The 26,420-nt window shown below is 49.9% G+C and overlaps 7 protein-coding genes across 7 annotated transcripts; 2 read left to right on the top strand and 5 right to left on the bottom strand.

Annotated features, from left to right (window-relative positions):
- Positions 1 to 55: 55 nt before the first annotated feature.
- Pdw03_0925 (Protein dip1) lies at positions 56 to 2,615 on the bottom strand (the record flags this gene model as incomplete). Its single annotated transcript, XM_014679171.1, has 6 exons — positions 56 to 1,530; positions 1,581 to 1,737; positions 1,789 to 1,889; positions 1,948 to 2,298; positions 2,418 to 2,510; positions 2,579 to 2,615. The coding sequence occupies 6 exons, from the start codon at positions 2,613 to 2,615 to the stop codon at positions 56 to 58; spliced, it is 2,214 nt and encodes a 737-aa protein (XP_014534657.1).
- Positions 2,616 to 2,829: 214 nt separating this feature from the next.
- Positions 2,830 to 5,700, bottom strand: Pdw03_0924 (Class I alpha-mannosidase 1A; the record flags this gene model as incomplete). The annotated part of the gene is made up of 3 exons (XM_014679170.1): positions 2,830 to 2,869; positions 2,925 to 4,535; positions 4,598 to 5,700. The coding sequence occupies 3 exons, from the start codon at positions 5,698 to 5,700 to the stop codon at positions 2,830 to 2,832; spliced, it is 2,754 nt and encodes a 917-aa protein (XP_014534656.1).
- Positions 5,701 to 7,436: 1,736 nt separating this feature from the next.
- Pdw03_0923 (Autophagy protein Apg9, putative) lies at positions 7,437 to 10,339 on the bottom strand (the record flags this gene model as incomplete). Its single annotated transcript, XM_014679168.1, has 2 exons — positions 7,437 to 9,555; positions 9,615 to 10,339. 2 exons carry the CDS (start codon positions 10,337 to 10,339, stop codon positions 7,437 to 7,439), a joined length of 2,844 nt encoding a protein of 947 aa, XP_014534654.1.
- A 5,376-nt stretch (positions 10,340 to 15,715) lies between these two features.
- On the top strand, positions 15,716 to 19,558 carry Pdw03_0922 (GTPase activating protein (BUD2/CLA2), putative; the record flags this gene model as incomplete). The annotated part of the gene is made up of 4 exons (XM_066099755.1): positions 15,716 to 15,827; positions 15,882 to 17,160; positions 17,216 to 18,537; positions 18,591 to 19,558. The coding sequence occupies 4 exons, from the start codon at positions 15,716 to 15,718 to the stop codon at positions 19,556 to 19,558; spliced, it is 3,681 nt and encodes a 1,226-aa protein (XP_065957482.1).
- Positions 19,559 to 20,391: 833 nt separating this feature from the next.
- Pdw03_0921 (WD40/YVTN repeat-like-containing domain) lies at positions 20,392 to 22,203 on the bottom strand (the record flags this gene model as incomplete). Its single annotated transcript, XM_014679166.2, has 3 exons — positions 20,392 to 20,611; positions 20,692 to 21,502; positions 21,564 to 22,203. 3 exons carry the CDS (start codon positions 22,201 to 22,203, stop codon positions 20,392 to 20,394), a joined length of 1,671 nt encoding a protein of 556 aa, XP_014534652.2.
- Positions 22,204 to 22,419: 216 nt separating this feature from the next.
- On the top strand, positions 22,420 to 23,871 carry Pdw03_0920 (Glycosyl hydrolase 47 family protein; the record flags this gene model as incomplete). Its single annotated transcript, XM_014679165.1, has 1 exon — positions 22,420 to 23,871. One exon carries the CDS (start codon positions 22,420 to 22,422, stop codon positions 23,869 to 23,871), a length of 1,452 nt encoding a protein of 483 aa, XP_014534651.1.
- A 213-nt stretch (positions 23,872 to 24,084) lies between these two features.
- On the bottom strand, positions 24,085 to 25,420 carry Pdw03_0919 (Glycoside hydrolase, superfamily; the record flags this gene model as incomplete). The annotated part of the gene is made up of 3 exons (XM_066099754.1): positions 24,085 to 25,062; positions 25,145 to 25,290; positions 25,354 to 25,420. The coding sequence occupies 3 exons, from the start codon at positions 25,418 to 25,420 to the stop codon at positions 24,085 to 24,087; spliced, it is 1,191 nt and encodes a 396-aa protein (XP_065957481.1).
- Between the last annotated feature and the right edge of the window lie 1,000 nt (positions 25,421 to 26,420).

The following is a 26,420-nucleotide window of genomic DNA, read 5'->3' as shown; positions in this document are numbered from 1 at the left end:
CAAAGAATATATCTAATAACGAAAAACAAGGGAATTAAAACAAAGCGAGAAGCAACTATTCATGCAGAGAGACATTCTGCACTGCCTCCTCTACACTGAGAGTCGCATGGTTGTCGACAGCACCATCGGCTGGGCCATCCACCTTGTCTGCAGTAGCCTCAGACGGTGACATCAATAGAATGGGAGACTTCGGCGAGAACGGGTCTGAAACAACACTGGCCTCTGGTGACAGTTCTAGCTGAGCAGATACGGGCGTATTTTCAGCAGTCTCGGATTCTTTTGACGGACTAACACTGCTGGCCCCGCTCTCGACCGAGTCACTCTGTCCGTGCTGCGGCTTGCCACGTCCCCAGCGGCGCGCTTTTGGCGGAAGTGGAGCCTGCCCATGTCGGCCCATTCCGGCTGTTGGAACTACTGGCCGGTGGTGACTTGAGGAAGGTGTGTTATGGCTGGAACGACGTGGTGGAGGGAGGGCAGGGGGTGGATTTGATGCGGCCCGCCGCGGCCGTGAATCTGGGGGTGCAAGAGTAGAACCCGACCCGGAATCGCGGTGATCAGTAGTAAGTGTCTGTGACGGCAGTGTGCTGGAAGTCAAGACGGTAGTAGGACTGACTTCGACGCCTTCGGAGATTGTCTGCCCGTCGCTGCTTGTGCCAGTAGAGTGAGGCTCTTCTTCATCCACGGCCAGACGGCGCCCGCGCCCGCGCCAGCGGCGAGATTTTGGGGGCTCTGGTTTGACCTTGGATGGTCGCATTATTGGTGTCTCGTCACTGACAGGGGCGGCAGGGACTCTGTCTTTGCGACTGGGGGTTATTATGCCTGGTTTCTCGTGCTGTGCTGCAACGGCCTGAACGCTTAGTGAAGACGCGGATGCGGGCTCGAGATTCATGCCGAGCCGGTGGATTGAGCTGTGTTTCCGAATCTCTGCTGCGTCGGACGAACTGTATGAGTCCATTCGCGTTGGTGATGTTGTATCAGGCGAGCTAGCAATTGCGCTTGATCGCGAGAGTGTGCGGGAGATGTCGAGCTGTTCACCGATGTCTATAGTTGACGCATGCTGCTCGCCTTGATCCAAAACAGTCTCAATAGTAGCCGTTGTCGCTTGAATGGGAATCTCTTGCGTTTCTGCTGCGTCGGGAGGTTCGTCATTACGCAGCCAATCCACCGTCGCACACCGAGCGACAAGTCGACGTGTCGTTTCATCAACCTCTTCAAAATGTATAATTTTCTCATGCTCTGTGTCACTCCCATATGAGACTTGACCCCGAACAAGAATGCTGAGTAGTCTTCGAAGTCCATCACGCTTGTAGTGCGGCGGGTCTCGTAGCTGTGTATGAGCTAGAAGCGGGTAAAGAACACGTAGGTAGGTATGTCGCAGTGCAGAGGCCTCCTCGGGTAGATCAAGCAAATTCCGGATCAAAATATCGACCAGAACATGTAGATCGTTCGTAAAGAAGTACTCATATGTGCTAGGGGTGGTAAATATGAGATAGAGAAGCTTCAATGTGAGCAACTGGAGGGATGTCTCGGCTGCACGTTGTCAGTCATCGGTTTTATTGAGCAGGAGGATTGCCTGATACCTTCACGGTTGATAAGAAGAATGATGTTCTCCCCGAATGTCTTATACATCCCACCATACACGGATAGGACCTTGATGACCTTGTTGGTCAAGTGAGCAAAGGGCCGGCCGTCCACCGGATCGTGGGCTGAGATCATGAACTGCTCGTTCAGAACCAGCTGTGCAATTTGTCAATCCCATTCCAATAAAGAGCCCGAGCAAGTACTCACCAGCACCCGAATCACGGGGTAATGATACGGATCGGTAACATCGTCAGAGAGATCTTCGATGATATCAAAAAGACAGCGAATGAAATCGTCATCCACGAGAACTGCACACAAGCCTCATAATCAGCTATCAGTAGCAGCAAATCTATATCCTAAACGCACCCAAGTCTTCGATTTTGACCCTCTGTATCCTGGACATCTCATACACAAGGTCCATCAACAAGCGATGAAGACCCGCGTCGCCATCTAGATCTGCCCTCCGCATCGCCTGTATCAGCTCGAGAAGACGTGCAAAAGCGCCCTCCTCATTCAGCATCTGAAGCACAGCTTCATTCTGTCGTCCGTCAAAGAGGATGAATGACGCAATGAAGAGGAGTGTAGTCGGGTCATCGTCCTGCAAGAGACCGTAGAGAATCTGTCGTCGCACGTAGTCCGCATGTGAAGCGAAAATACTCGACGTAAAAAGCTTGTAGGAACAGCGGGAGATATCTGTTTCCGACCGGAGGTATTCATCTAGAGAAGGGTGGGCTAGTTAGTCGCAGTGAAAACAAAGCTGGGGGCGGACGTGGCGCTGCACAGGGGAGTGTGTTGGGGTAGAGACATTGCTTCTCGGAACCTGGCGTGTCTTTTACCTTTGTGTTGAGATGTTAGACTAAGATAAGCTCGGAGGGCGTCGTCAATCTCGTCTTCGGAGTCACAGGGCTTGGAGACGATCGTTTGAAGTTCTGTGAGAGCCGGTCAATTGTCACGTCGCATCATCTTGAAAGGAGAAAAGAAGTTGAGAACAACATACCAGACCAGAACTCAGTCTCCGAGACCTCAGGCTCCATTTCCCGTCAGACAGCTCATGCCGGTTTGTGTGCCGATTTGAAGAGTTGGAGAGAGTTGAAGGGCGGGGGCTTGGGGGAGGGGGGAGTTCGAGAGTTCCACTGCGGGTCAACCTCCAGGAACACACTACGTTTGCCTACTTCGAGGTTCAGGGGACTACCAGGTACGTGTTATAGAAGAAAGGACTTTCATTTGGTATCAAAATGCAAAACACAATTATGCCACGGGGCGCAGGAATGGATGCGCTTCGGTGTTCCTGTAAAAATTAGCTGTTGGACAAGTGTTGTTTACGGGCTACGTCAATCACTTACAGAACATATTTATCCAAGTCCACGACATTGGGGTCGCTGAACAAAAGGTAGAAGTACTTCAACGTTTCACAGAGCCAGAAAGACTCCATCGTATCCTTATGGATCGGTTTCTGGGCTGTGACATCGTGGATGGCCGCGTTGGCCAGATCCGTTCGGGTATACTTCGAGATGGCCTCGAACATCTGCCATCCCTTGCGACGCCAAGATTCGTCCCCAGTTAAGCGATACATAATAAAAACAGACTCGATCGCCTCGGGCCGAAGGTAGTAATTTGGCGATGGGATACTGGTCATGCCTGTTTGGAGGTGGTCTTTGCCGACTTTGGCGATGTGAGGTGAAGCGGGCGATGAAGTTGAACGAGGTGCATCTCGGTTCTGCAGTTCAGCTTCACCGAGAGTCGGAGTCGAGATTGAAGCAGGAGACGATGATTTCGCGCGCTCTTCTAATAGGACTCCGTTACGCTTGACCAACACATCGCTATCGTGAGGGTTTAAAGAGCCCGGCATGGGGATGGGAATCGACCCGCTCGCAGGTCCTTGCGGCGGATCGTGCGCAATCATATTCACGCGCTGTTCGTAGCTGCTCTCTCCATTGCGGAACGAATGTCCTGCCCCGGGGTCCACGCGCGAGTAGCGTGCCACGCCGGTCTCAAAGAGGGTTTGATCCCACTCACAGTCTGAGCCTTTCTCACAGGGCAGAAGGCGGAAGCGTTCAGGCATGATTCCGGTTTGAGTGGACTCGTAAGCCCAAACACAACCCTCGGTCAGTTTTGCTGCGAGTTCCAGATCACCATCGATGCCAAAGGCCTTGGCTCCTATGGCGAACATCCCGCCGACAAAACATGCCAAGTGAGTACCTTCGTATTCAAGATCAGTGGAAGTGAGCTCTGCAACCTTTCCAGGTGTTATTGGGGTAGTTGATGCTATGAATCGGATATCACGTCCACCTTTAACCATGGGCTGGAAGAGAAGATGTTTGCGGGCTGCAGTGGCTGCCTTCTTGTACATATTCAAGTATTGCTCGTTCAGGCCACCCAGTAGCAGGTATTCCTTAGGCAGGTATTCGTAGGCCGAGTCAGCCATTCCTCCCATGGTGTATCCGTTATCACGAGGTGAATTGGGAAGTCTTAAGCCCCCGTTGCATTTTTCTGCTGATAACGTATTTGGCTCACGTGCCTGAATGCTAGGTTCACTTACAGCTTGCGTATCATTGGCAGGTTGGACATTTCCTTCGAGATCAGCGTTTGTGTCGCGTGCGATCAGATTTAAATAACTCTCAAGGTCTGTCGGCGCAGCGTAAGGCTTGTGGGTCATCGTAGTAGTGCTCCTGGTCGTACTAGCGGCGTGTTGCTCGCGCGTAGGGCTGTTATCACGCGGGGGAGTGTTCTTGGAGTACTTGGAACATCCCTGTGCATTGACCCGTAGAGGCCACAGTCCAGGGATGCTCGTTGTGTCTTGAATTTTCTCCAATTCGTTGGTAATCCGTGCAATCGCATCATAGTATTTGTCCTGATTGGTTAATTGAGCCAAACGGGTAAATTCCAAGGAAAGCGACCCAATTTCAGCCAGGCCAGCCCGGGAAGACGCCCGATGCGGTTTCGAAGCATATTCTCTGAGAAATTTTGGTTAGTTGCCGCCAATAGATGATCAGAGATGAGTTGCGGCAAGACTTACGGGGCCCAGCGATAATAAAGGTGTGGCATGCGGTTAGGTGTATCAAAGGCACCAATGAGAACCTCAGCAATCTCCTCTGCTTTCTCCAAAAGCACCGGGTATCGATGACCAGAGATGTCATAAGCACCCAAAAGACCTCCAAGATAACGGATAGTTGTCTCAAACATCGGAATATCTGCTCTCGGTGATGTCTTGAAATCAATGTTTTTGATCACATCCAAAGCCTCGGAGAATTCGTCCTTCAATTGCATAATCCAGAGAGTATCAATAGAATCAACCAATGTCGCTCCCCAGCCATTGAATGGGTCTTCAAACCCCTTTGAGAGAGGCTTGACTTCGTCATGGCCCATGGCGACCGCCTTGTAACCGTTCCAGGCATGCGTGAACTCGGCCTTGATAGTGCTAAGCCGTTGTAAACGCTCTTGCTTGTCGGAGCTCGACTCATCCTTGAACTTCGCCTGCAACTTGGGGATTTTTTTGGGCTGTTCCTTTGGCAGCTTGATTAAATTCTCTGCAGGGACGGGGAACCGTTCTGGGAACTTCCTCCACTTGGCCGTTGGAACGCCAGGCTCATGGCGCTCCGCTGCCTTTCTGCCAGCCCCTCCGTTGTCAATCTCTTCCCCGTTTGCATAATTGATATCCTCTGACGTGAGTGGTGGTAAACTGTTGGTGCTCTCCACCTTTGCCGGTTCCTTCACGGGGTCCTTTGTGGAGCCCTTCGCGGAGTCCTTCGGAGCATCGTTCATGGGCTTCTTCACCGGCGGAGGGTTGGAGGACGCATCGTCAAGCCGGCCGCTATCCTTTGAGCCACCATTGAGACCCACTGAGGAGATGACATTCTCTGGCAGTGGCGGGGAGGTGGAGCCGCGGTAGGAATCGGGAAGCACACGGTTTCTGCTCTCCTCGATGGCGGCAGCAGCGCCCGGAGTTTCAAATTTGGGTGTCGCTGGTTGATTCGGATGGGCAAGATCGGGTGAATGAGCGCCAGTAGACTCTTCAATGACTGTATAGTTCCAATCGCGTGACCGCGCAAAGTGGAAGAATGTGAAAACGACAGCGGCCGCGAATATGACCAGAACTCGGTATCGGCGAGCTCGAAACATCTCGCGATGTCACCTTTCAGGCTGTTATCTTTTTCGAGAGATGAAATTGAAGAAAGGAGAAAGGAAGAAAAACACCAAGGAGATTAGCAAAGTCCAGATGAAATCACGAGACTCCACAAAGTAAATAAAAAAGATCCACATGCGAGAGCCTCCCTATTCTATTTTGGTGTTTCTGTCTTTTACGTCCTCAGCTTCTTCCATTCCATGTCTTTTCTTTGTATTTTTCCAACTTTCTATCCCTCTTTTCTCCTAAGGGGAGTGATATATTCTACTGATTTCGACGATCCCAACTGGTCCACGACGCCTGTAAAGCCGCGGTTCTCGGGCCTTAAGGCAAACAACATAGTGGGGACTGCCCAGGCACATCTTTTTAGGGCGAATTGCCAGGGCGGTTCAACGCCGATCATTGGCCCCGGATTCCGGACCATGACTGAATTAGATGCATGCAATCCGTAAGGGTCTTCGGATTGACCTATCATCAATCAACTCTCCCGTTAATTTATATGAAAGTGCTACCTCGGTCCTAAATGTGGACCGAAAGGCTCATCTCGCATTGGGTGTGCTAGTCACCCCTGCATTATACAGCGGACGGAGATACATGACACTCTGCTTAATTCGGAGTAGGCTTACAATGGCATATCCTGGATCATTGATGTACACCTCAGAAAAGATACCCTATGTTGTAAGTTTTGGTACAAATCTCTTGATCCAGTATAATTAATCGACAAGCTGAAATGTGGATGGTGTCAGCCCCAGGGTCCCTGCTAATCCAAAAGGGGCTAGATGAACAAACATACGGACCAAAAATAGCTATTCTTAGAATAGGTGAAGAGACGAGCTCCGGTCAACTTGGACTAAAAATATATAAGCCCTCTGGAGCATGGTTTCAGCCACCCGAAATTCCAAGTTCCCATGCATTATTTCCGGGAGCCACGCCTTACGAGCACGACCAGCTCGCTGAGAAGACTTGTGCCATCTAGTCTAGTTGCAAACAGCTCAATTCTGACAGCTGAATCCAACTGCACACAGAGTAGATTGGTACTTTCCGAGATGTGTAGTGGATTAGGGCAGACGCCATGTCCGCACTGGACTGAATCATGTTCTCGGAGCCATGGAAAAGATAGCCTTGTCGGTCCAGTTATCAGCGGATATTTCTTCGTTCGGTTCTTTGTGAAACGAGTATGGTTCATTGGCATGGAGGATCTTGGTGACAACAGCGGAAACGATGGAATATGGGGATCAGGGGTCGGTGAGATGGTGTGGCTTTTTCGTCGATCTTCTCGAGATACAGCCGTATATGAGGTTAAGCATCTTGTTTAAGGTAGCTGCTAGTGTGTGTTTCTGTGGATATGAACGTGGCTTAGGAGCGAAGTTGAAGAGAAAGACGCGTCGAGAGTAATAGTGTGAACCAAAAAAGAAGGAAAGAAAGAGGAAAGGAGGGGTACTAACTTAACATGCAGGCGCGTTCATTCATGTGTCCACCCCGAAGATAAGTGCCTGATGTGCATAGGTGCATCCGCTCTTCCTATAGTACTTCTTTATTGAACTGTGAAATTTGGACTACCAACACAAGACACTACTACCTACACCATAGCTGACAAGATAGCGCAATATTAGATGTTCGCTTTAGAGACTGAACTCCGCATGAAATGGTCATATATCGTGGCTGAAGCATATAGGCTATGATCTTCCTAAAGCCTACCATTATCCTAGAAGTTGCATAGGAGAATGGATATCTATATCCCCACGTTTGTCCGTCTACCTTCGGTGTTGGCTTTCTGGAACTGCTGAATTAAGCCCAAAACACCGCCCCCGCCAGCGATGGCGTCGATATTTTCGTCTTCATCGCCCTCAGCGGGGTCATCTTCGTCTCTGCTGAGTGGGTTCATGCGCCAAGAATCGCCGAGGTGGCTGTCACTTGTGCCTGCGCCTGTACTGGAAGTACCGGTACGAGCACCGGACTGCCGTGTTGCTGAATCATGGCCGTCTTGAGACAGTGGTTCTTCATCGTCGTCGATAGAACCCGTGGACGGGTGTTTTGAGCGTCCGAGCCGGGAGCGCTGGTGCTGCTGAGGGGTGGTTCGAGCTACGGCGCGGAACCCGGTGGTCGAGGGTTGGTGGTGCGGGTCAAGAAGCATGGACGGGGCAGGAGAGCGGCGATCAAATCCTCCAATTTGCCTTAGTTTAGAGGCACCCATCGTTATTTGAGGGCTAAACGGCACACCGTAGTTGGGTCCAGTACGTGTCTGGAGATGGTCAGGGAGAGCACCGAACTCGGCTGCAGTGGGCGAGCCGAGGGTTGGTAAGGTTGGCGGTGGGTGGAATGATCGCCGGCTGGTGGGTTGATTGGTGGTACCGTAGTTGTCCAAGAATCCATAGTAGGAAGCTAGCATTTTGCCGTCTTTAGTTGAGAAGTAATCAGTGCGTAGATCCTGTTTTCCAGGTTCCCGGCGCGCGGGTCCAGCTTGGGAGAGCACATTCGTGCCCTTCTTGAAATCGAAGACGGCAAAAGAGCAAAGATAGCCCACACCATCAACATGCACGGTGAACTCCCGGAAGAAGTCAATGAGGCGGTCACTACATTTAGGCAAGCTGAACCATAGGACGAAAGGAGTGAAAATCATGCTCAAGATCTCTTCTAAGAATATCACGATCTTCATCTGATAGAGGACTGCGAATTCTTTCCGAACGTCGTCGCTATGTAAACGTCCCTTCCATCCGGACGGGAAGTAGTGTGTGAAGTCGATCAGCTCGAGGAGTGCATACTCGGGATCGAAGACATCGGTCTCTTCGGGTGCCAGCCCTCGCGCAAAAGCCCAGACTGTACCGAAAACACCAAGATAGAATAGCACAGTCCGGTCGGGCGTAATCTCAAACCCAAGGAAGAGCTCTGGGTCTATCACTGAGACAAGGGCCAACACTGAGGCAAGAGCCCCAGAAATGAAAGAAACAAACCGTGCCACTTGAACAGTCTTATCCTTGGGAAATTGGTCAACATACCGACTGGCAAATGGATAAGACATGTTGATCCGACGCTCAAAGAGATGCCAAAGCTCATTGAACTCGCGAAATTTCCATTCCGCCATAGGTGTATATTGGCGGGAACCGATTTGGCCCGGATTCTTCTTGAATTCATTGAAGTATCGGAAGAAGTAGTGCATCATAAAATAGACCACAATAAAGGGCGCTACGAAAATATTCATGACGCCAGCGAAAACAAAGCGCCGACGTAGCCCATCACTCAGCGCTCTTCGATGCGTGTCCCTGAGGAACAGGGTTCGCAGTTGGCCTTGCTCATTAAAGACATAGTCCATGACGCAAAGATTGAGATTCCATTCCATAGTTCGGGAGAACAGTTGTCGATTTTTGAGGAATGGAATAGGAAGAGTGAGATCCAAGATATCCTTGTTTACCAACGCGATCATATAGTTCTCCTTGCGCATTAGGCGGTTAGCAATGTCGTGAGCGTCTATTCGCTGCTTTGACTGGCTGCCCAGGAATCTTCGATGTTTGGTGGAAACCGCAGCTGCGGTAGATGGATTTGAGTCTCTCAACGCCATCAATCGACTGACGACTTCCTGCCAAGAAATCGTCTGGACCTCGGCATCTGAAACGCCGAGTAGGTAGAGATAGAAGTCATGCAGGTGTTTGAGCCTGCGAATGTCTAGCAGGTATTGGAAAAGCTTCCCAATCCAGAAGAAGCTAAAGAGCCACAGCAAAAATGTAGACGACCCGGACATATTCGCTGTGCATCGGGGCACAAGGATATCACCCAGAGTCTTGCTCCGCCGGACCTTAGTGTAATCAATGCAGTTGGTTAAAAATGTAGAGAAACCAACGACGAATGCAAATGTCCTGCAAGTACTATTAGCGTCTCCCACGATTCTTTGAAAAGGGTATTATCATGAACTTACAAGAGGTTCAGCACCCGGGTCAGCAGAATAGACCAAACTCCGTTCCCTAAGAAGTATATGTAGACGTCCTTTAAGAAGTTATCCAGATCCTCGACATTTGCCCACCGCCACATTGCCTTCTTCTTTGGGTCAACATTGGCAAGGCCGGGGTGCTGACCAGTGAACCAGCTCCCTATTGGATGGCCGCTTTCACTGGGCGGTGGTTGATGTACTGCTCGTTCATTCCAACGAGCTCCAGGAGGTTGCGATGATGGCCCAAGACTGGGAGTACTTCGTCTATTCGATCGGTCGTGAGACCGAGGTGGAGGAGGTAACCGTGATTTCAGGTCTTCATGGTGACCTTCTATCAGGAGAGATTGAGGGACGTCTTCGTCATGGTCATCAAGCTCATAGCCGAGAGGTGACTCATGTGCAATCCACCGAGGCTGGGACGACTTGCGACGGCGGGTGCCAGATGGAGAAGCTCGCTCTTCGGGTACCTTGCCCGACCGTGGTTGGTCGAGCAATGCAGTGCTGGGACTGATTATTTCACTGTCCTGCGCATCCGCTAGTGCTTCCTCCAGTTCCCGCTCACTGAACTGTTCCTGTTGGTCGTCTAAAACCAAGCCTGCACGTTCTTCAAGATCAGAGTACTCGGAGCCGGCGTCATGTTGGCGAATGGCCTCGTAAACCGATGGTGAGCCCGTTGGGGGTAAGAATCGTGACAATATGTTAGAGGACATCATTTTGGATAAGACTAAAGGCTTATAGTCAGACCACTTCACTCATGGCAACAGCTTCAGAAGCCAGTGATGGTGGTGATAAAATGCCATCCAGCGGCGTTTGATAATGCGGAGAAATGAGGATCACTATCGATACAAGAGGCTGAATTTTATCGGGTCGGAGATGGGTATGGTCCCTGATTAAGGCGTTTGTACCAGTTTATAAAGAAGTATGCATCTGACCTAGTCCTTGTTATAACAGTCGCCTGGAGCTGTGATCATTCCCCAGATGTCCCGACAGCTATGATGACATAAAGAAGGGGGGGAAAAGAGGTTGGCGCCTTAGGCAGAATCCTCAAGTCACGTGTGCTATGATACATGTATATCACGTGATTTTCCACAATCTTATCTGTAATCCCGCAGACAAACCAGGCCAACTGACGGATTTCACCAGTGAGCTGCGCACACCATCGAGCTGCGCACCCAACCCAACCTACGAATTTCAAATGCATTTATTTCCACTATAACGCCATTAAATTCAATTCAGTAAATTACAACATCTATCCGAGCATCTATTGATTTTATGCCCTATTTCTCCACAACCACTACACTTTGGGGGGCCCGTATACGTGGTTGTAAAGCCGGCGAAGGGCTTCTTCGTGGAGGGGGAGGAGGTGCTTCAATTGATTCCACCGGCTTAGTAATCAATTGGGAAGCTTCTTGAATTGAGAGGCCTTCTTCGGTAGGAATAGGCCTTCGGGATCGAGTACGCTTTTACTTCTGCTTCTCGTTGGCGGCGCGTAATTCCTTGATTTCTTGCGCTTGTAAAATATGACTTTGTAGCTAGAGCTAGAAGCCTTTTATAAGCTGGTTTAATGCATAATTTAATAGGCTAGGTAGGCTTCGAGATCCTATACGAAGTAAAGCTTTAATTGATAAAGCCTAACGACGTAGATTCTTTCTCTGTAATGGGGGTTTTGTCACGGTGCGCATTCAATAGAGAGTCATCAGCCTGAGCTGTTTGTCTAGAGTCTTTTGTGCCAAGCGTAGGCATGTACCACACTTGTATTCCAAGTTTACCGCTCTTCAATTCTCTTCCAAACATGCAGTTGGAATTTTACCGTGAAAAGTAAAGCATTGCTACGCGAGGAGCTGAGGGTCTTTAGGAACCTGAGCAGCTAGAAAAAAGGATCCACCACTATATCGCGGAAGGGCCTGACTCGGCGAAGCAACCCGCGTCAACGGGAAGAAGCCTAGATAGCCCGATAGGCAAAGCATCTAGATTTCGATCCTGCCTCGGATTCCCCCATTAAACAGCTTTGACCACTCATATTGATGAAGTTGATTTCTTTAATAGCTGCCGGGACACTGGATCTTCTGGTTGTTCGACCGTCCACAGGCTTTCCATCATCACCACCAGGTCCGCCACACTATTTTTAAGTTGTTGTAATTTTACTGGAGAGCAATTAGTAGTGCTGAAACGAAGAATTGAAATGTTGAAACGTCTTGTGTGGTTCCGTAACATTTCTACATACCAACCCATTTTAGAAAATGTGTTTTTTTATTTCCTCGGATCACATACCCCCTTTCGCTGATATCCGCCAGGGGGAGTGGAACCTTTCGTAACTCCCGAATCGGTATCTTTAACAGGTGATGCCATGGTCAAGGCGGGGACGGCTATCAGAGCGAAAAGGGATGTTAAAGAATTGCATGGTATGTGGAATTTCCTCAAGATCTTGATCTCATAGGAGGGGATTGATTGAGAGATTGTCTCGGAGCTGCATAATCTTAAAAGGGTTTTTCCAGGAAGCATTAGACTTGGTTTCCGGTCTTGCGAAATTTTTGCAAGCATCTTCGATGTGATTCCTCTAAAGGATATATCCTCGAGCATAATGGTAGAACCCGCAGCAATTGGTGTGAAAAATTTGGCCCCATGCATACATGTATGTACTACGGAATAGTAAACGTCGATCTCGCCCCGGCTGTATGATTAGCAAGGCCAGATGCCTTTGAGAGATTGAAGTGGAGGGTGCACTCCACTGCGTTCATCAAATGATTTCTTATGTATGGGTTTGGGCATAGTTTTGCGGGTATGGGTTGAACGGGTTACGGGAATGGGCTGAGTCTGCACTCCTCACTTCGGCATCATCTGTATACTCTGGGAGCGATCCCGCTCGGCGTTGGGTCTCGTGTTCTTGCTTCGGTTGGAGAAGCGCCTGCATAGTCATAGGCAACTAGTTAGACTGCAACAGGTTAATTGAACTTTGATTGATTGATTGATTGATTGGCCAGATGCCTTTTTTTAGCTACGACCACGGTGGATGACTACTACAAAACCTAGGAACCATCATTCATAGACCCAACAAAGGCAGCGTAATTGGCTCTCACCTTTCGGTCACAGGGGACCTCAAACGGAAGGATGTTCTCGAGTTTCTCTTCTAGAACCATTGATAGCGGGCACTGGAGCCAGAACAAGGTCTTCCGCCGTTTCCTATACCAAACTCCGTTTGTTGGCTTGCACACGCCATACTGTCACCAGGCAATGCATACAGGTAGGCGGATCCTGGTCGTATACTCTCCCCTCTTCCCGTTTGGATAACTCATGTAGTCAGAGACTATCTGGCCGTGATTGGCCTAAAGTGCATTTCTTGATATAAGAGGACGGAGAAAAACTGCAGGTGGACGGCGAGTGGAGGGGGATATGGAGGCGTCAACACTGTTGTGAGTTCTGCTCTCATGGATCGAGCTCTTCGGCCCGACAGCTGTGATCGATGTGAGGCTTAGTATCATCTCGGAATCTAAAACCTCGCCGCCTTTACTCTGTAGGGACTATGGTTCTTAGGCTTACCGCATTGCTACAATGTCTCAATCATTACTGTTCAAATAAGACGATTTTGAGAGAAAAAGTATATTTAGACTAGCGCGTTTCAAGATAGGGGTCTAGAAACAACCAGAGATTGTTTGCGGGGGAATGGGTTTTGGGAGACCGGCTGAATTATTCAAGCTTGGTCTTGATCCTTCAGCTATCCTGATTCAAGGTAAGCTGGAGCAGAAGAAGGGCCTTTCTTGAAAGTGCTCAGGGGATGGTCAGGTGATTGTTAGAAAGTGTGACAATTTGATCATATAATAGCCCGTGATCAACTTTGAAGTCAGGGTGCCTAGGCCAGGTAGGGACATGCTCAATTTTACTCAGTGATCCGTTGAGCACAAAGGGAAAGATGTCTAGTACCAGCCATTATCCGGTACATTAGTATTCCATCAGGTGAATTGGATTGATATGGCAGAGGAAATCAAGTACGAAGGGACCGGTAAGACACCTGCCCCGCAGACAGGAAAACAGTGACTAAGCAACACTATCATGTGACCTTGTACAATTATCTGTGTGGTCATGTGCGGGTAAGACATGTAGGCACTTTAAAATTGCGACTTCTACTCCGTACTTACAGTGTTGCTTTCTTGATCGAATGTTTTGATCTTTTCCTTTCTCACGTTGAGCTCTACAAAATTCAATGTGTATATTTGTCCACTCTATCGTCCCTCCGCACCTCAATCTGAGCTGAGTCCTGGGTGATTATCGTACACAATCCTGGCCGAAGATCTTATTTTCTAGACGCTACGGAGTACAAAGCACAGACTAACATGTGGCTCCACTTTCGGGGATTTGCCTCAACCTGTTTTAGCGGGAGACTGCTCGACTACATACAGCATGCAGCATTCAATGTTTTATAGAAGACAAAGTGATGGCCCAGGTGCACCCTGTACTCCGTACCCGCTTCCATTTAGGACCAGGATCTGCGCCAGACACATGTTGGGCTTTTTATATATTGCAGGAGCAGGCCATGTGGAAACCATTTTATGTGGATGTTTGGAGTAAATGCAAATGCAATAGAGAAGGTGGGTATCATCAGGAGCCTTGGATGAATACACCTAACTGATGTAAAAGTATGCCAGTAGGATGGACGGCAAAAAAGGGATTGGTATCTCAAGCATGACCCTCATGACTCAAGATTGATTAGTGGCACCATTTCCACTAGCCTGATAGTCCATCAGCCAGTGCGAGTCAGTCAAAAGACGCCATGCAGTTATCTCGACTTCTAGAAAGGTCTCGGCAATTAAGGACCATCGGGGAATCCGAATGGAAGGGGGAACATGCACGCTAGTAACTTGGGGAAAGCTATTGACCTAAGGTCTCACGTTTAGCCTCAGTCCAGCTTCAACCCGTTATTTACTTCTTTCTTTGGCCCGGCGAGGGTATACAATCGAGTTAGGCATTTTCGATTCAAAGGTTGGAACTGGGATCTACATGTAGTATCTAGGTTAAAAAAGTCTAAACTCACTTGCTCTGGGGATGATTACCTAGGGTGTTACATCGTATGTAGAACGTGGCGATCTCGTTCATGTTACGCTGTCATCGAGCCTAAAACATGGGGGAAGTATAAGATGAAGAGACAATGTCACTTGGAGAACTTGGAGAAAGCCTAAGAGACCAAGATAGGTGAAAAGGGCCCAAAAGTGTTGCCATTCCTCATTATTTCGTTATTTTTCCCCTATACAAACTCAGCTCCGCTATCCACTTCTTTCTCTCTCTCCCCCCCTCCCCTCTCTCTCTCTCTCTCTCTCTCTCTCTCTTTTCTGTCCTTTGGCGATCTTCACCCGATCTTCCCGTTGCAACTTCAACTTGATTCTTCTGTTCTGGAAATTTTTTTTTCTTTGAAGTCCTTCCCCCTCATTCTGCCCCCATCCCAAAGCGGCCTACATTTGCTGGAATCCGCGAAAACACATACCCACAAACACGTCTCATAGAGAGTATAATCAGAACCTCCTAATTTCAAAAGTGACTGATGAAGAAGGTATGTGCGCATCTCTTTACTCCCTACACCCTATCCTACGCTCCCCCTCCCGTCCCTCCAATTATAGTTATATCACGCCCCGTCTCAACCAACAATTTCCCTCGGGTCGCTTCTTCAGACCATCACTGACACTGACAGCGACACCATCGCTATCGACTGGCCGGAGGATTGGACGCTCACCGTATTCGCTAGGTACTCCTGCATCTCTCAGACAAACGACGGTGACCCGCGCCTCCTTTGTCCTGGTCTCCCATTGCTTCCCCTCTCCAGGCGCCTCGACCGAATGCGCGACCCGAATACCCAACCTTTCACCGGACTCCATGTGGTCTCATAATAATTTCCTGGACATAAGCGACCCCCATTATACAAGCGCAGCTGTACCGCGATACGTTGGGTGCCAACAAGGACTTTTCACTGGTTGTTTTGAGGGAGGTTTGTGTTGGGCGCGATAAGGAAGTGAACCTGTCTCTCCTTTCCTCACATCTTGACGGGTTTCCTTTTTCGGTTTGTGTATTTCGCCTGTCAAAGGGGCTGTCTATAATCAAACGAGATGGAGTCCGAGAATTCGAACTCCTTCAAGCGGAACTCGATGCACCAAGCGATATACAGTCGTCCAGTGGAACGGCGTGCAAGCAAGAAGTCTTCATCTAGGGACCGACATGGTATGGTCTATCCCGACAGTTTCCGAGAAACTACCATTCGAACTGTGACTGCAGATTCGCACTCCCCCACCAACAATTCCCCTTCATCCGAACCGGAGCACCTCACGGGCGGCACCTTGTCATCATCTCGAAACACCGTGCGATCACGGCCTATAGAACCCGAACGTCGTCGGAATTTCAGCAAACACTCATCCGGGGCAGGCAAAGAAGATCCTCCGGTGGAAGCAAGGAGTCAACGGGCGCGATCACGGACAACGGCGGCAGAGGATAAACGCAACGACATCACTTCCAACACCTTTAAAGCTCGAACGCGGGTTGGTTCAATTAACACGCCCAGTTCGTCTCAACCCAAACTAACCGAAGATCCGTCTTCTTCCATCGGGTTTCCTTCCATTGAGTCCCCAAAATACAGCAGCCAGACCGTCCCTCGCCATCGACTGACCAAAGCCGCCGGTCTGGTCGCCGGGGGAGCACAAAATCAAGATTCGTTTTCCTCACCTCTTTCCGGTGCGGAAGCTACAAAAATCCTACAGTTGATGAAGACCACCTGTGGGAGAATGCATGGAATCCTATCCTTTCGAACGGCCTCGACCACTTCCTGGACATCCGGATACTGCGCTATCAATGTCGCTAATGGAAGTCTCATCTACCAAGCCAAGGGAGAGCCGGCATTGGCCAAAACACTGATCCCCGATCTACGTGGTTGTCGAGTTCGGACCTTGTGGGACTCTGAGCTCCAATGCACCTATCTGAGCGTACACACATTTACCTCTGGGCTTGGGATACAACTACGACCTCACGTGAATGAAACGTTTGATTCTTGGCTTGCAGCATTACTGTGTTGGCAACCAATTCGGCCCAAGGGAGTCCAGAACAAGATGACAAAGCCTCAAGAGGTTGTGATTGGAGACCGACGAATCCCCGAACGTCGACGCAACTCGGAAAGCACAACACAAAAGGATGCAACTATCATCAAGGTCGGCAAGATGCTTTTATGGGACAAACCGTCTGCTTCCGGTGCTATGCCGGTGTCCGGACGCCGCGTGTCCACATACAGGCAGTCGAGGGCTCTGTCTTCCTCGTGGAGGAAGGTGAGCTGTACACTACAAGAAAACGGCTTTTTTAAGCTCTTTACAGAGTCCGACGTGGCTATTTTAGCATGTGTGCAGTTATCTCAATTATCACGCTGCGCCATCCAGCAGCTGAACTCCTCAGTGTTGGATGATGAGTTTTGCATTGCCATCTATCCTCAATATGCGGCACATCCAGTACCCGATTCCAATGTGCGACCTATATACCTCGCTCTTGAAAGTCGTGTTCTATTTGAGGTATGGTTTGTGCTTCTCCGCGCATTCACAATCCCAGAGCTTTATGGACCGGTGTCTCAGGGGGATGATCCCACGAAAAAAAACAGAAGCTGAAGCCACCGAACCACCGTTGACCAAAGACATGTTTCGGATTGAACGATTCTTGAGCTTGAAAATTGTGGAGGCGAAGTTGTTTCGACCTAAAGAGGAGGACACCCCTCGAAGCCGGAAGGCATCAAAATCACATGGGCAGCCTGCTCCAACCTCGAAGGTCAGCGACTACTACACGGAGGTGCTCCTAGATGGGGAAATTCGTGGCAAGACTGCTGTCAAGTATCGCACCATGAATCCTTTCTGGCGAGAAGATTTCCTCTTCACTGATCTACCGCCAGTGCTATCCCAAGCCTCTATCCTTGTCAAAACTCTGTACCCGACACAGAGGGACTGGACACTTATCGCCCACGGATCATACGTGCCCAACCAAGACGTGAGTGCTGTGAACATGCTAGATGAGATCGAAATTTCTGCAAACGATATCATCTTCGGACGGGTAGACCTGCGACTAGAAGAATTGGATGCCGGTGTAGATATCGAAAAGTGGTGGCCTATCCTGGATAACCAAGACCAGGCGATTGGCGAGATGTTCATGAGAGCCAAGATGGAGGAAACCGTCGTCTTGATGTCCGACGAGTACTCGGCGATGTCGGAACTTCTCCATTCCTTCACCAATGGCCTCACAATCAACATGGCACATGTGATGTCTTCTGAGCTAAGTCACCTGGCCGAGATGCTCCTGAACATTTACCAGGTCTCGGGGTCAACGGTTGAATGGATCTCAGCCTTGGTTGAAGACGAGATTGATGGGGTTCACAAAGAATCCACCGCCAACCGGCTGAGGTATACATCAAGGATTCATTCGAATATCACACAGGAGAATAGCCAAGAGCGCGAGGTACTCGTCAGGGACATGGGCAGGACGGCCACTGTGGAGGCTAACCTCTTGTTCCGTGGAAATTCGCTTCTAACCAAGGCCCTCGATCTTCACATGCGTCGTCTGGGTAAGCAGTATTTGGAGGAGACTATCGCAGAACGACTACGTGATATTGATGAGAGCGATCCGGATTGCGAAGTCGATCCATCTCGAGTTCCACGCCACGAGGATCTTGATCGCAACTGGCGAAACCTCACAGCTCTCACCACAAGCGTGTGGAAATCCATTGCGGGATCTGCATCGAGATGTCCGGCAGAACTGCGACGCATCTTCCGGCATGTCAGGGCGTGCGCAGACGATCGCTATGGTGACTTCCTGCGGTCTGTAACGTACAGTAGTGTTTCTGGTTTCCTGTTCCTACGCTTCTTTTGCCCGGCTATCCTGAACCCGAAGCTTTTCGGGCTTTTGAAAGGTATTGGACTATACTCGTATCTTGATTTCTCTCTTTTTGCTAACCACTTCCAGATCACCCTCGTCCTCGTGCACAGCGTACGTTGACTCTCGTTGCCAAGGCCTTGCAGGGTCTTGCCAACATGACAACATTCGGCAATAAAGAACCTTGGATGGAACCGATGAACAAATTCCTCGTCGGTCATCGCTCGGAATTCAAAGACTTTGTTGATTCGGTTTGTGCGATTCCCGCCGATCGACCAGTCCCTACCGTCACCCCCTCCTACACTACCCCTTTTCAAATCCTTGGGCGGTTGCCGCCCACATCGCGCGAGGGATTCCCTAGCCTTCCATTCCTCATTGACTATGCCCGCTCCTTCGCGAATTTGATCCAAGTCTGGCTTGATGTCTCCCCGGAACGACTCGACGAATTGACCGAACTAGACGTGAACCTTTCTAAGTTCCAGAAAGAAGCCCTTCGCCTACGGGCGCGCACTGAGGAGTGTCTCAAACGAGCCGAGCAAGCTGAGCGGCCAAGTGGAAACCTCGAGATCAAATGGGAAGCACTGGTAGATTCGATGGAACGACCCGTAACCTTCTACGACGAAAACTCAAGCAAACCCATCGCCCCAGCGCTAGACACGTCAACTGGTACTGCAGCGGTCCCAAGCAGCCATCGCAATTCGACTGGCTACTTTTCTACGCGTCCGACAGTTCCCCGCCGGTCCACTGACCGCGCCCCAGATGCCGAGGATGAGACGCCCCCAAGCTCGTCTTCGGCGAACTGGGACCAAAGCCGCATTCCATTTTCCATCCCACGTTGGTCTGACACACGAGACAGCACCGGAAGCTCGAAGAACTCCTCGACCTACTCTCTCGAGAACCCCGAGTCCTCCAAGGCACGCAGGTCCAGCATCACGAAAGACTCCTCCTCAAGCAAGTATCGCTTCTTCGACTTTGTTCCCGCTCCCTCCCGACGCAAGGCCAAGGAACGTGACCAGACTCAAAACCACTCCCACGAGGATCTACGCAATGAACCCTAATGCACCAATGTCTGCCTATGCAACCTCCTTTCATCTACACACGTTTTTGACATTTATCCCCCTCGCCTACCTCTTTTCGATGTGCTCATGATTTCAACGTTCCTCTTTTCTCCCTTTCTCTCTCCCCTTTTCCGCCCCCCTTTTTATTCAATTCTACCTTGCCTCTTCGAGTTCTGTTCTGCTTGATCATCTATGTGTCTATGTTCTCCTCTGAAGCATGTGTCATGGTGTTGATACCCATCCCTTCTTTGATCGTGTATTTCATGGTCCTGCCCTCCCTTATGCACATCTCCCTCCAGCCTAGCTCTAAGAAAAAAAAAACAACGACAACGAGAGCTGAAAGGCAAGAATCCGGAAGAAAAATAACAGAATAGGAGCTGGTTTTTGAACTCGCCTGAGGCTCTTTGTGTTTTTCCCTTTTTGGTTGTTCTGAGAAATCATATTGGGTTTGTTGTGTGTTTGGATATCCTTTGGAGATGGTGGTCATCGTGTAAATACCTTTTACTCTTTATATTCTTCCAATAGATGGAATGGATTGATGTTTTCGTTTCGTGTTTGTGACACTGTAATCAGATAGAAATACAAACATCAAATCTCATTTGCTGAATACATCTTTTACATCGGATCAGAACAAATTTGAATCATGTCGCCTCTGGTCATAACAAGACAAGACAGCCGGGGATAACCAGATCCCTAAGAGCTCTAGACAACACTTATGCTACAACACCGGGTAAGGAAGATCAAAACAAATGTCAATCAAAGCAGTTAGCAAATGAGCTGTTCAGCCACATGCTTGAAGAAACAACATATAGAGGATGAGCGTAGAAGACACATCACTTCCATAAGCAGAGCTTACCGCTAGCGGTACCACCAGCAACCCAGTTCTTGCTACGGTGGAATACAGCCACAGCAGGAACAGCGGTGATTCCATCACCGCCGAGCTGCGCAAGCTGGTCGCCACTGCTAGTGTACACATCGACAAAACGGTTCATATTGCCGATGCAAAAGCGTTGGATGGAAGATTGCGGATTAAGTTGCCATTGGGGGCGGAGACTAAGTACAGTATTAGGGCTTTGGTACCTTGGCATAACCTGACGGGACGCAAAACAAGGAGAGAGGGGGACAATTCATACATAGTCACCCAGCGGCCAGTCTGGCAGTTGTGTCGGACCACTGTGTCTGGAGTAAACTCCTTCTCTGAAAGCCTGTGGCCTTGTTTCCACGAAGAGAACCCTTTGGCACCCACGTCGTATATCTTCAATGTATCGTCGTAGGAAGAAGTAGCAATTTGTCCAGCCGCATTGAAAGCTGCATGGGAAACCGAGAGCCGGCTTTCATGCTCGGCAACAGGAGTTGGAGTGTCAGGTGACAACTTGCGCAGATCCCATAATCTCAGGAATCGATCCAGACTTGCCGTGGCGAAGTAGTAGGACTGGGAGGGACACAGTGTGAAGCCCCCGATCTTCTTCTCCGATAGATCCCAGCTTGACACATTATTATCTTCCCGTGGAGTGCGCGTATCATATCGCCCGAATCCACCTTGAAGTGTAGTCCAGTACAAGGTATTAGGATCATCGGGGGCCATATCAACTCCGGAAAGGGCCTCATCGATATTCGTCGACTCGGGAGCATAGGTCTCTGAAGAGACCATTTTCTCCAAGTCCAGCGATCGAATAGAGCTATCATAGCTTGCCGTGTACAAATGTGTTGGCTTTGAGGGATTAACCATCATTGCGCTGATGGTCCGGGTATGGGGTTTGAGTGTCGTGAGGACTGGATCTGGGTCGTCCTCATCTTCGTCGTCGTCTTCGTCCGCTGTGGGCTTTTCCTGCGAAGCATCCAACATACCCAGATGACCCAATTTGTCGCCCGCGAATATAAGAGGTTTGGATTCGGACGGGTGGAACACCATGCTATAGACACGTTCGGGGGTGATCTTGATCCCTGTTATGATCAAAATTGCGTCAGAATAGTAGCTTGTTGACAGAGAGAGAATAGTTCTTACGCTGAGGATCCCAAGATTCCCACAATTGAAGCCCATTCATCTCCTCCCGAAGAGTCTTCAGTTCTTTGTCTGTCGTCTTCTCGATTTCGTCGTCCCCGAAAGTCCTTTCATAGGGCTTTGCAACACCCTTGGTGATGACATCCACGCTGATCAGGCTATCTGCACTAAGCTTTTGGCCCGACACAAACATGTCCGCCTGACTGAACGAGTCTGTCCGGCGCATCCTCTTGATTCTATCCGCTTCGCGCATCGCCTCATACTCATCGTCGGCCTTGCGCTTCGCTACTTCACTTTCGGCCGCAATGCCTTTGAGGCGCGACGATGTCCGTCGAGGTGTGGTCACTTCCTCGACCTTCACTTTAGCTTTAGGAGCCGGGCGCTTTTTCGGCTTTGCGCCATTGGTGCCCGGAGTCTTAGGGCTTGCAAAGAGCCCGGAAGATTGCGATTCGAGGGTAAGTTTCTTTAACAGCGCATCACGCTCAGCAATGTTTGCCAAACGCTGCTTTTCAAAGTCCGACAATTCAGTTTTCCCTGGCATGTTGATATCCGGGGTTTCGGGCGTACTGGATTCGTATGCAGTTTGCGCCTCGGGGGTGCGAGGCACGTCCGCGGCGAAACGCGAGGGCCCGTTACACGACATCATGTGACTATGCGGAAAGTTGATCGCCAATTAGTCCGTGCTTGTTCAAAAAAAAAAAAAAAAGAGAGAGAGAGAGAGTAGTTTCGTTGTTTCTTTATTTTTTGATGTTGCAAAGTTTGAAAGGGTGGAAGAGAAGAGGAAGATCTACTTCAGGTTGAATTTACTCTGAGAAGTGCGCGAACAAGGCTGCACAAGTGCAAACTTAACGACTCAGCCATGGCGACAAATATCAACCGGCTATGCTTCCTTTCAAGAAGCAATTCTACGGCTCCTTTCTTATATAACACTCGCACGCTTACTCCACTCTCATCTGCTGCCCGAAAACAATTCAATCGTCGCTTTCCGCGCTCTTTTTCTACCCAGAACAATACCGAGGCAACTGTTGCGACGGAGAACAAATCATTAGCGGAGGATAACACAAGTCAGAACACTTCTGAACAGTCAGCTGCCTCCACCCCGACGAGCGAGACAGCTCCGAAACCGCGGCGAAGCTATCTGCAGAAACGAGCAGCATCTGTATCCGAAAGGCCCAGCCTCAGACCGTCTGTGGCGAAGAAGACCACGAAGATACCACCGAAGATCACAACCCAAGAGAAATTGATATTTGGAGGGCTCTTAGAGCAGCTTGGCTTCAAACACGATGGGGAAACAACCGAGTCAAGCTCGTTGAAACCAATGAGTGAGGAGAAGAAGGCCGAAATGGCCGAGCTCATGTCGGTGTTCGATAATCTACTAAAAGACCCAAGGGCAAAGAAGGCGGCTTTGAAAGCCAAGCAGCAAGCGAGGGACGACTATTCGCCCTATCGAAGATCAGAGAAATCGGAAACGGAAGAACCAATCCCAGCGGAGAACCAAGGTCCAAAGCGAATCAACCTCCGTGATCTGGGCTATTCCGAGCCCGCCACAGCCAGCGCTGCCGAGGTAACCGTCAGCCTGCGGCGGGCGATTGAGATCGTTGTCAAGGCGGAATCAGAGCACATTGAATTCGCACTCTTCCAAGCCATCGAGGATGGCAAAGGCGACATGGGAGTGTGGGAGGTATGCAAAGAGCGCATCTTCTCCATGTTGCGCCACCTAGACGAGAAGTCTCTCGTGGAGGCTTCAGACCCCGAAAGTGCGAGCACAACAGACCGCCTTGAACCACCCTCTCAGCCATCAGGACTCCTCCGAGTCCCAGCCGTCGTCCCGGTCGCCCCAGTCGTGGTAGCTCTATACCCGAAGGTTCTCCTAATCTCCTTCCGCCTGCTGAACACTCACTTCCGTGAATCCCCACTCATCCCCCAATTCCGCTCGACTATCAAAGAGTACGGCCGGATCTCTGCTTTCCTCGGTGCTTCATCCGGGCTGTACGATGAATTGATCCGCTACCACTGGCGAGTATGCAAGGATCTCCCCGCTGTGGTATCCATCCTGCGCGAGATGAACCAGCTGGGCATCAACCCCAGTAGCAAGTCTCGCGGCATGCTAACCGGACTTATCATTCGCCAAGCCCGGGACTTGGAGACTCATCGGAAATCCCCGGACGGGAAGGATTTCTTCTGGGACATGCCGTCTAATAAGGAGGCATTCGATGAGCTTACTCGGAGGGATGGGTGGATGGATCAGATCGAGGCGCGCTCAGAGGAAGAGGCGAGGCAACGCCAAGCTACTCGGACTTTCCGCCGTTGAGCTCTTGTCTCTTTTGGACAGGAGGCCTTTGAAATGTACAGTCTAGACAATTATGTATAATAGTATCATCAAACACGCGATGTGTCAAACTTCTTGTGAATACCTGTCTTTTTTGACTGTCATTGATGTTATTTCAAGAGTAGTCTATGTACATGAACGATTGTATCGATCCCCCTCAAGGAGCAAAAGCCTGCATTGGAGGTCTAAGTCTCTCTACAAACCCCCGTGAATCCCCCAAAACTTTTCCGCATTGAAGGTGTACATGTTGTCATCCTTCCACAAATCATCAAAAGCAGTAAAGAGCACCAAATCCTCTCTGCGGTGGTCAAAACTCTTTTTCAAACTCGCAATAGCTGCCTGCTGGTTATCCGCCGAAGGAATAGCACCCCCATTCGCATCCCCAGCATGCGGCCAGCCGGACTCCGTGATCATGGTACGCTTGCCGCCCGCTCTGGCAGAGATGCTACGCGCCTGCTCTAGGGCATAAGCGCCGGCTCCAGCAGGCTGCTGAGTCGCATCGAAGAAAGCATGGCAGTTCGCGGCACAGTAGTCGGAGACATGGCAGAGTTCGGGGTGGTTGAGGTGGACAGAGAAAGTATCGACTGTGACGATGGGACCTGTGTAGCCCTGTGCGCGGAGCACGGAGCGTGCTTTTTGCACGGCGGTCGCGACGTCGGCAGCGGAGTTGGTACCGCCGTTAACGAGCTCGTTGCCGATGGCGATCGTATGGAAAATTGACCAGTCTATTTTGCCATCGGGGTTTGTTACTGACTCCCCGAAGGTATCGAGGCTTTTTGGGAAGTCGGTTAGGTCGTAGATGCCGGCGAAGACAAGCATGTTGTGTCGTCGTGCGGCGTTCGTTACGGTTCTTGTTTGGTCGCAGTCTGTGCCATAGATGCGGATGAAGGAGTATTGAGAGATTCGGTCTAAGTCGTCGTTCACTTCTTCTTGGTTCTTGCAGGTCCTGTCTGCTTTGTAGGGGGAGTAGGAGATACCAAATTGGGAATGTGGGTGCTGGTCAGAATGGGAATGAGGAGCAGGCGGTTTGGAGTGTGTGTTAGGGTGTTGGAGCTCTTTTGGTTTATATGGAGCCGGGTTCGAGTGGCCGTTCACGTCGTTGTTGTTCTTAGATGGTGCATATGGTGGTGCTATGGAGGGGACATTCAGGTCTGGGATTGGTGTTGGGGGTTTCTTGGATGGGAGAGTTAGAGCTGGCTCTTTCAAGAGGAACCAACGTTTCTCCTCTTCATCGGGAAGAGTTCTATGTACTAACATGCTCTTGTTGTGCAGAGCCCAGGCCCTGAGCATAGTGTGTTTCCGTGCTGATGTGCTCTCCCTTTTCATTGACCCAGACGACTACCTCTTTTGCAGATGGTGGTAAAGGTGGTTGGGCGACATCACCGCGGGATTGTCTCTCCACTATCGCCAATCAGCAAAATCCCATAGAAGCATGAGCGTATATGAACAATCATATGCTCTTACCCCCAGCTTCAGCGCAAGCAAAACATGCAAGTACCAGGCCGACAAGCGCCTGAGTAAGGTGCTTCATTTTGCAGCTCAGTCCTCCCTAGAAGAGCTGATCTGTGAACACTAGGGTGAGATGATCCGAACTTAGTCTCTAGACTTGGTCAACAACGATCTCAACAAGAGTGACTTTGAAACTACGAAAAGGGGGCCTCAGCGAGAGTGTGCCGATCGGACCCATTATATTCATGCCCTCTGAATTCCTCCTGCATGGACTTGATCAGTAGAGCGCGTAAACATGAGGATGACCAAGCATAGCGTAGCGTCTCGATCTGGGAGGATGTGTGGAATGGAACCAGAGAGCTTCTAAGTTTTCAGCATGCCCCTTGACTTGGGTAGTACCTCTTTGGCATCTGATTTGCTCGATAAAGAGATCTAGTGTCGGGCCATCTCAAATGAGATGTCGATGTCGGGGAAAGACCGAGAATGCTTCTGAGGATGGAGTAGATGGAATGCGGGGCCCATTCCCAGCGGTCTCTTGGAGACACAGGGGGGTTTCTGTGAATGTGAGGCAGAATTCTGGCGAGAAGTTATCCGATATTGTTGAGAGACATTAGAAGGGGCTCCGAGGAACGGGCATGTCTGGAATTAAAATCTGACCCCAAGATGTTGGGCTTCTGGCCTGCTGGTGAGGTCCAGGATCATCGAGTTGACGGCAAAGGGCTGGGCACGTGGACTTTGGGATTTAGTTAACATCTGGCATATAAACGCTTCAAACTTGTGGACGTCGGTATTACTTAAGTGTGAGAGATATAGAAAAATCAGAGAGAATATTAGCAACAGGGTCCATTCCTGGAATACAAAGGTGTTTCAGGTGTGAATAATGTATGGAAAAATAGACACATTCTTGAAGAAAAGAGCCAAGGCTAGAGGGATATTATTAAACAGCTTAAAGCCATGCACAGGTAGAGAATCATGCCGCCAACGAGGAAAGAATAGAGGGCGGGCGTGTGCAAGGTATGCAACAAGGATGCACGGCGACAAGGTAACAATACAAGTATTGAAGGGGCATTAGGGCGTAGGTC

Source organism: Penicillium digitatum, chromosome 4, assembly GCF_016767815.1.
Source record: "Penicillium digitatum chromosome 4, complete sequence".
In the NCBI taxonomy this organism is placed as follows: domain Eukaryota; kingdom Fungi; phylum Ascomycota; class Eurotiomycetes; order Eurotiales; family Aspergillaceae; genus Penicillium; species Penicillium digitatum.
Note: the sequence above shows the minus strand (reverse complement) of the source record. Positions and strands in the feature narration are given on the sequence as shown.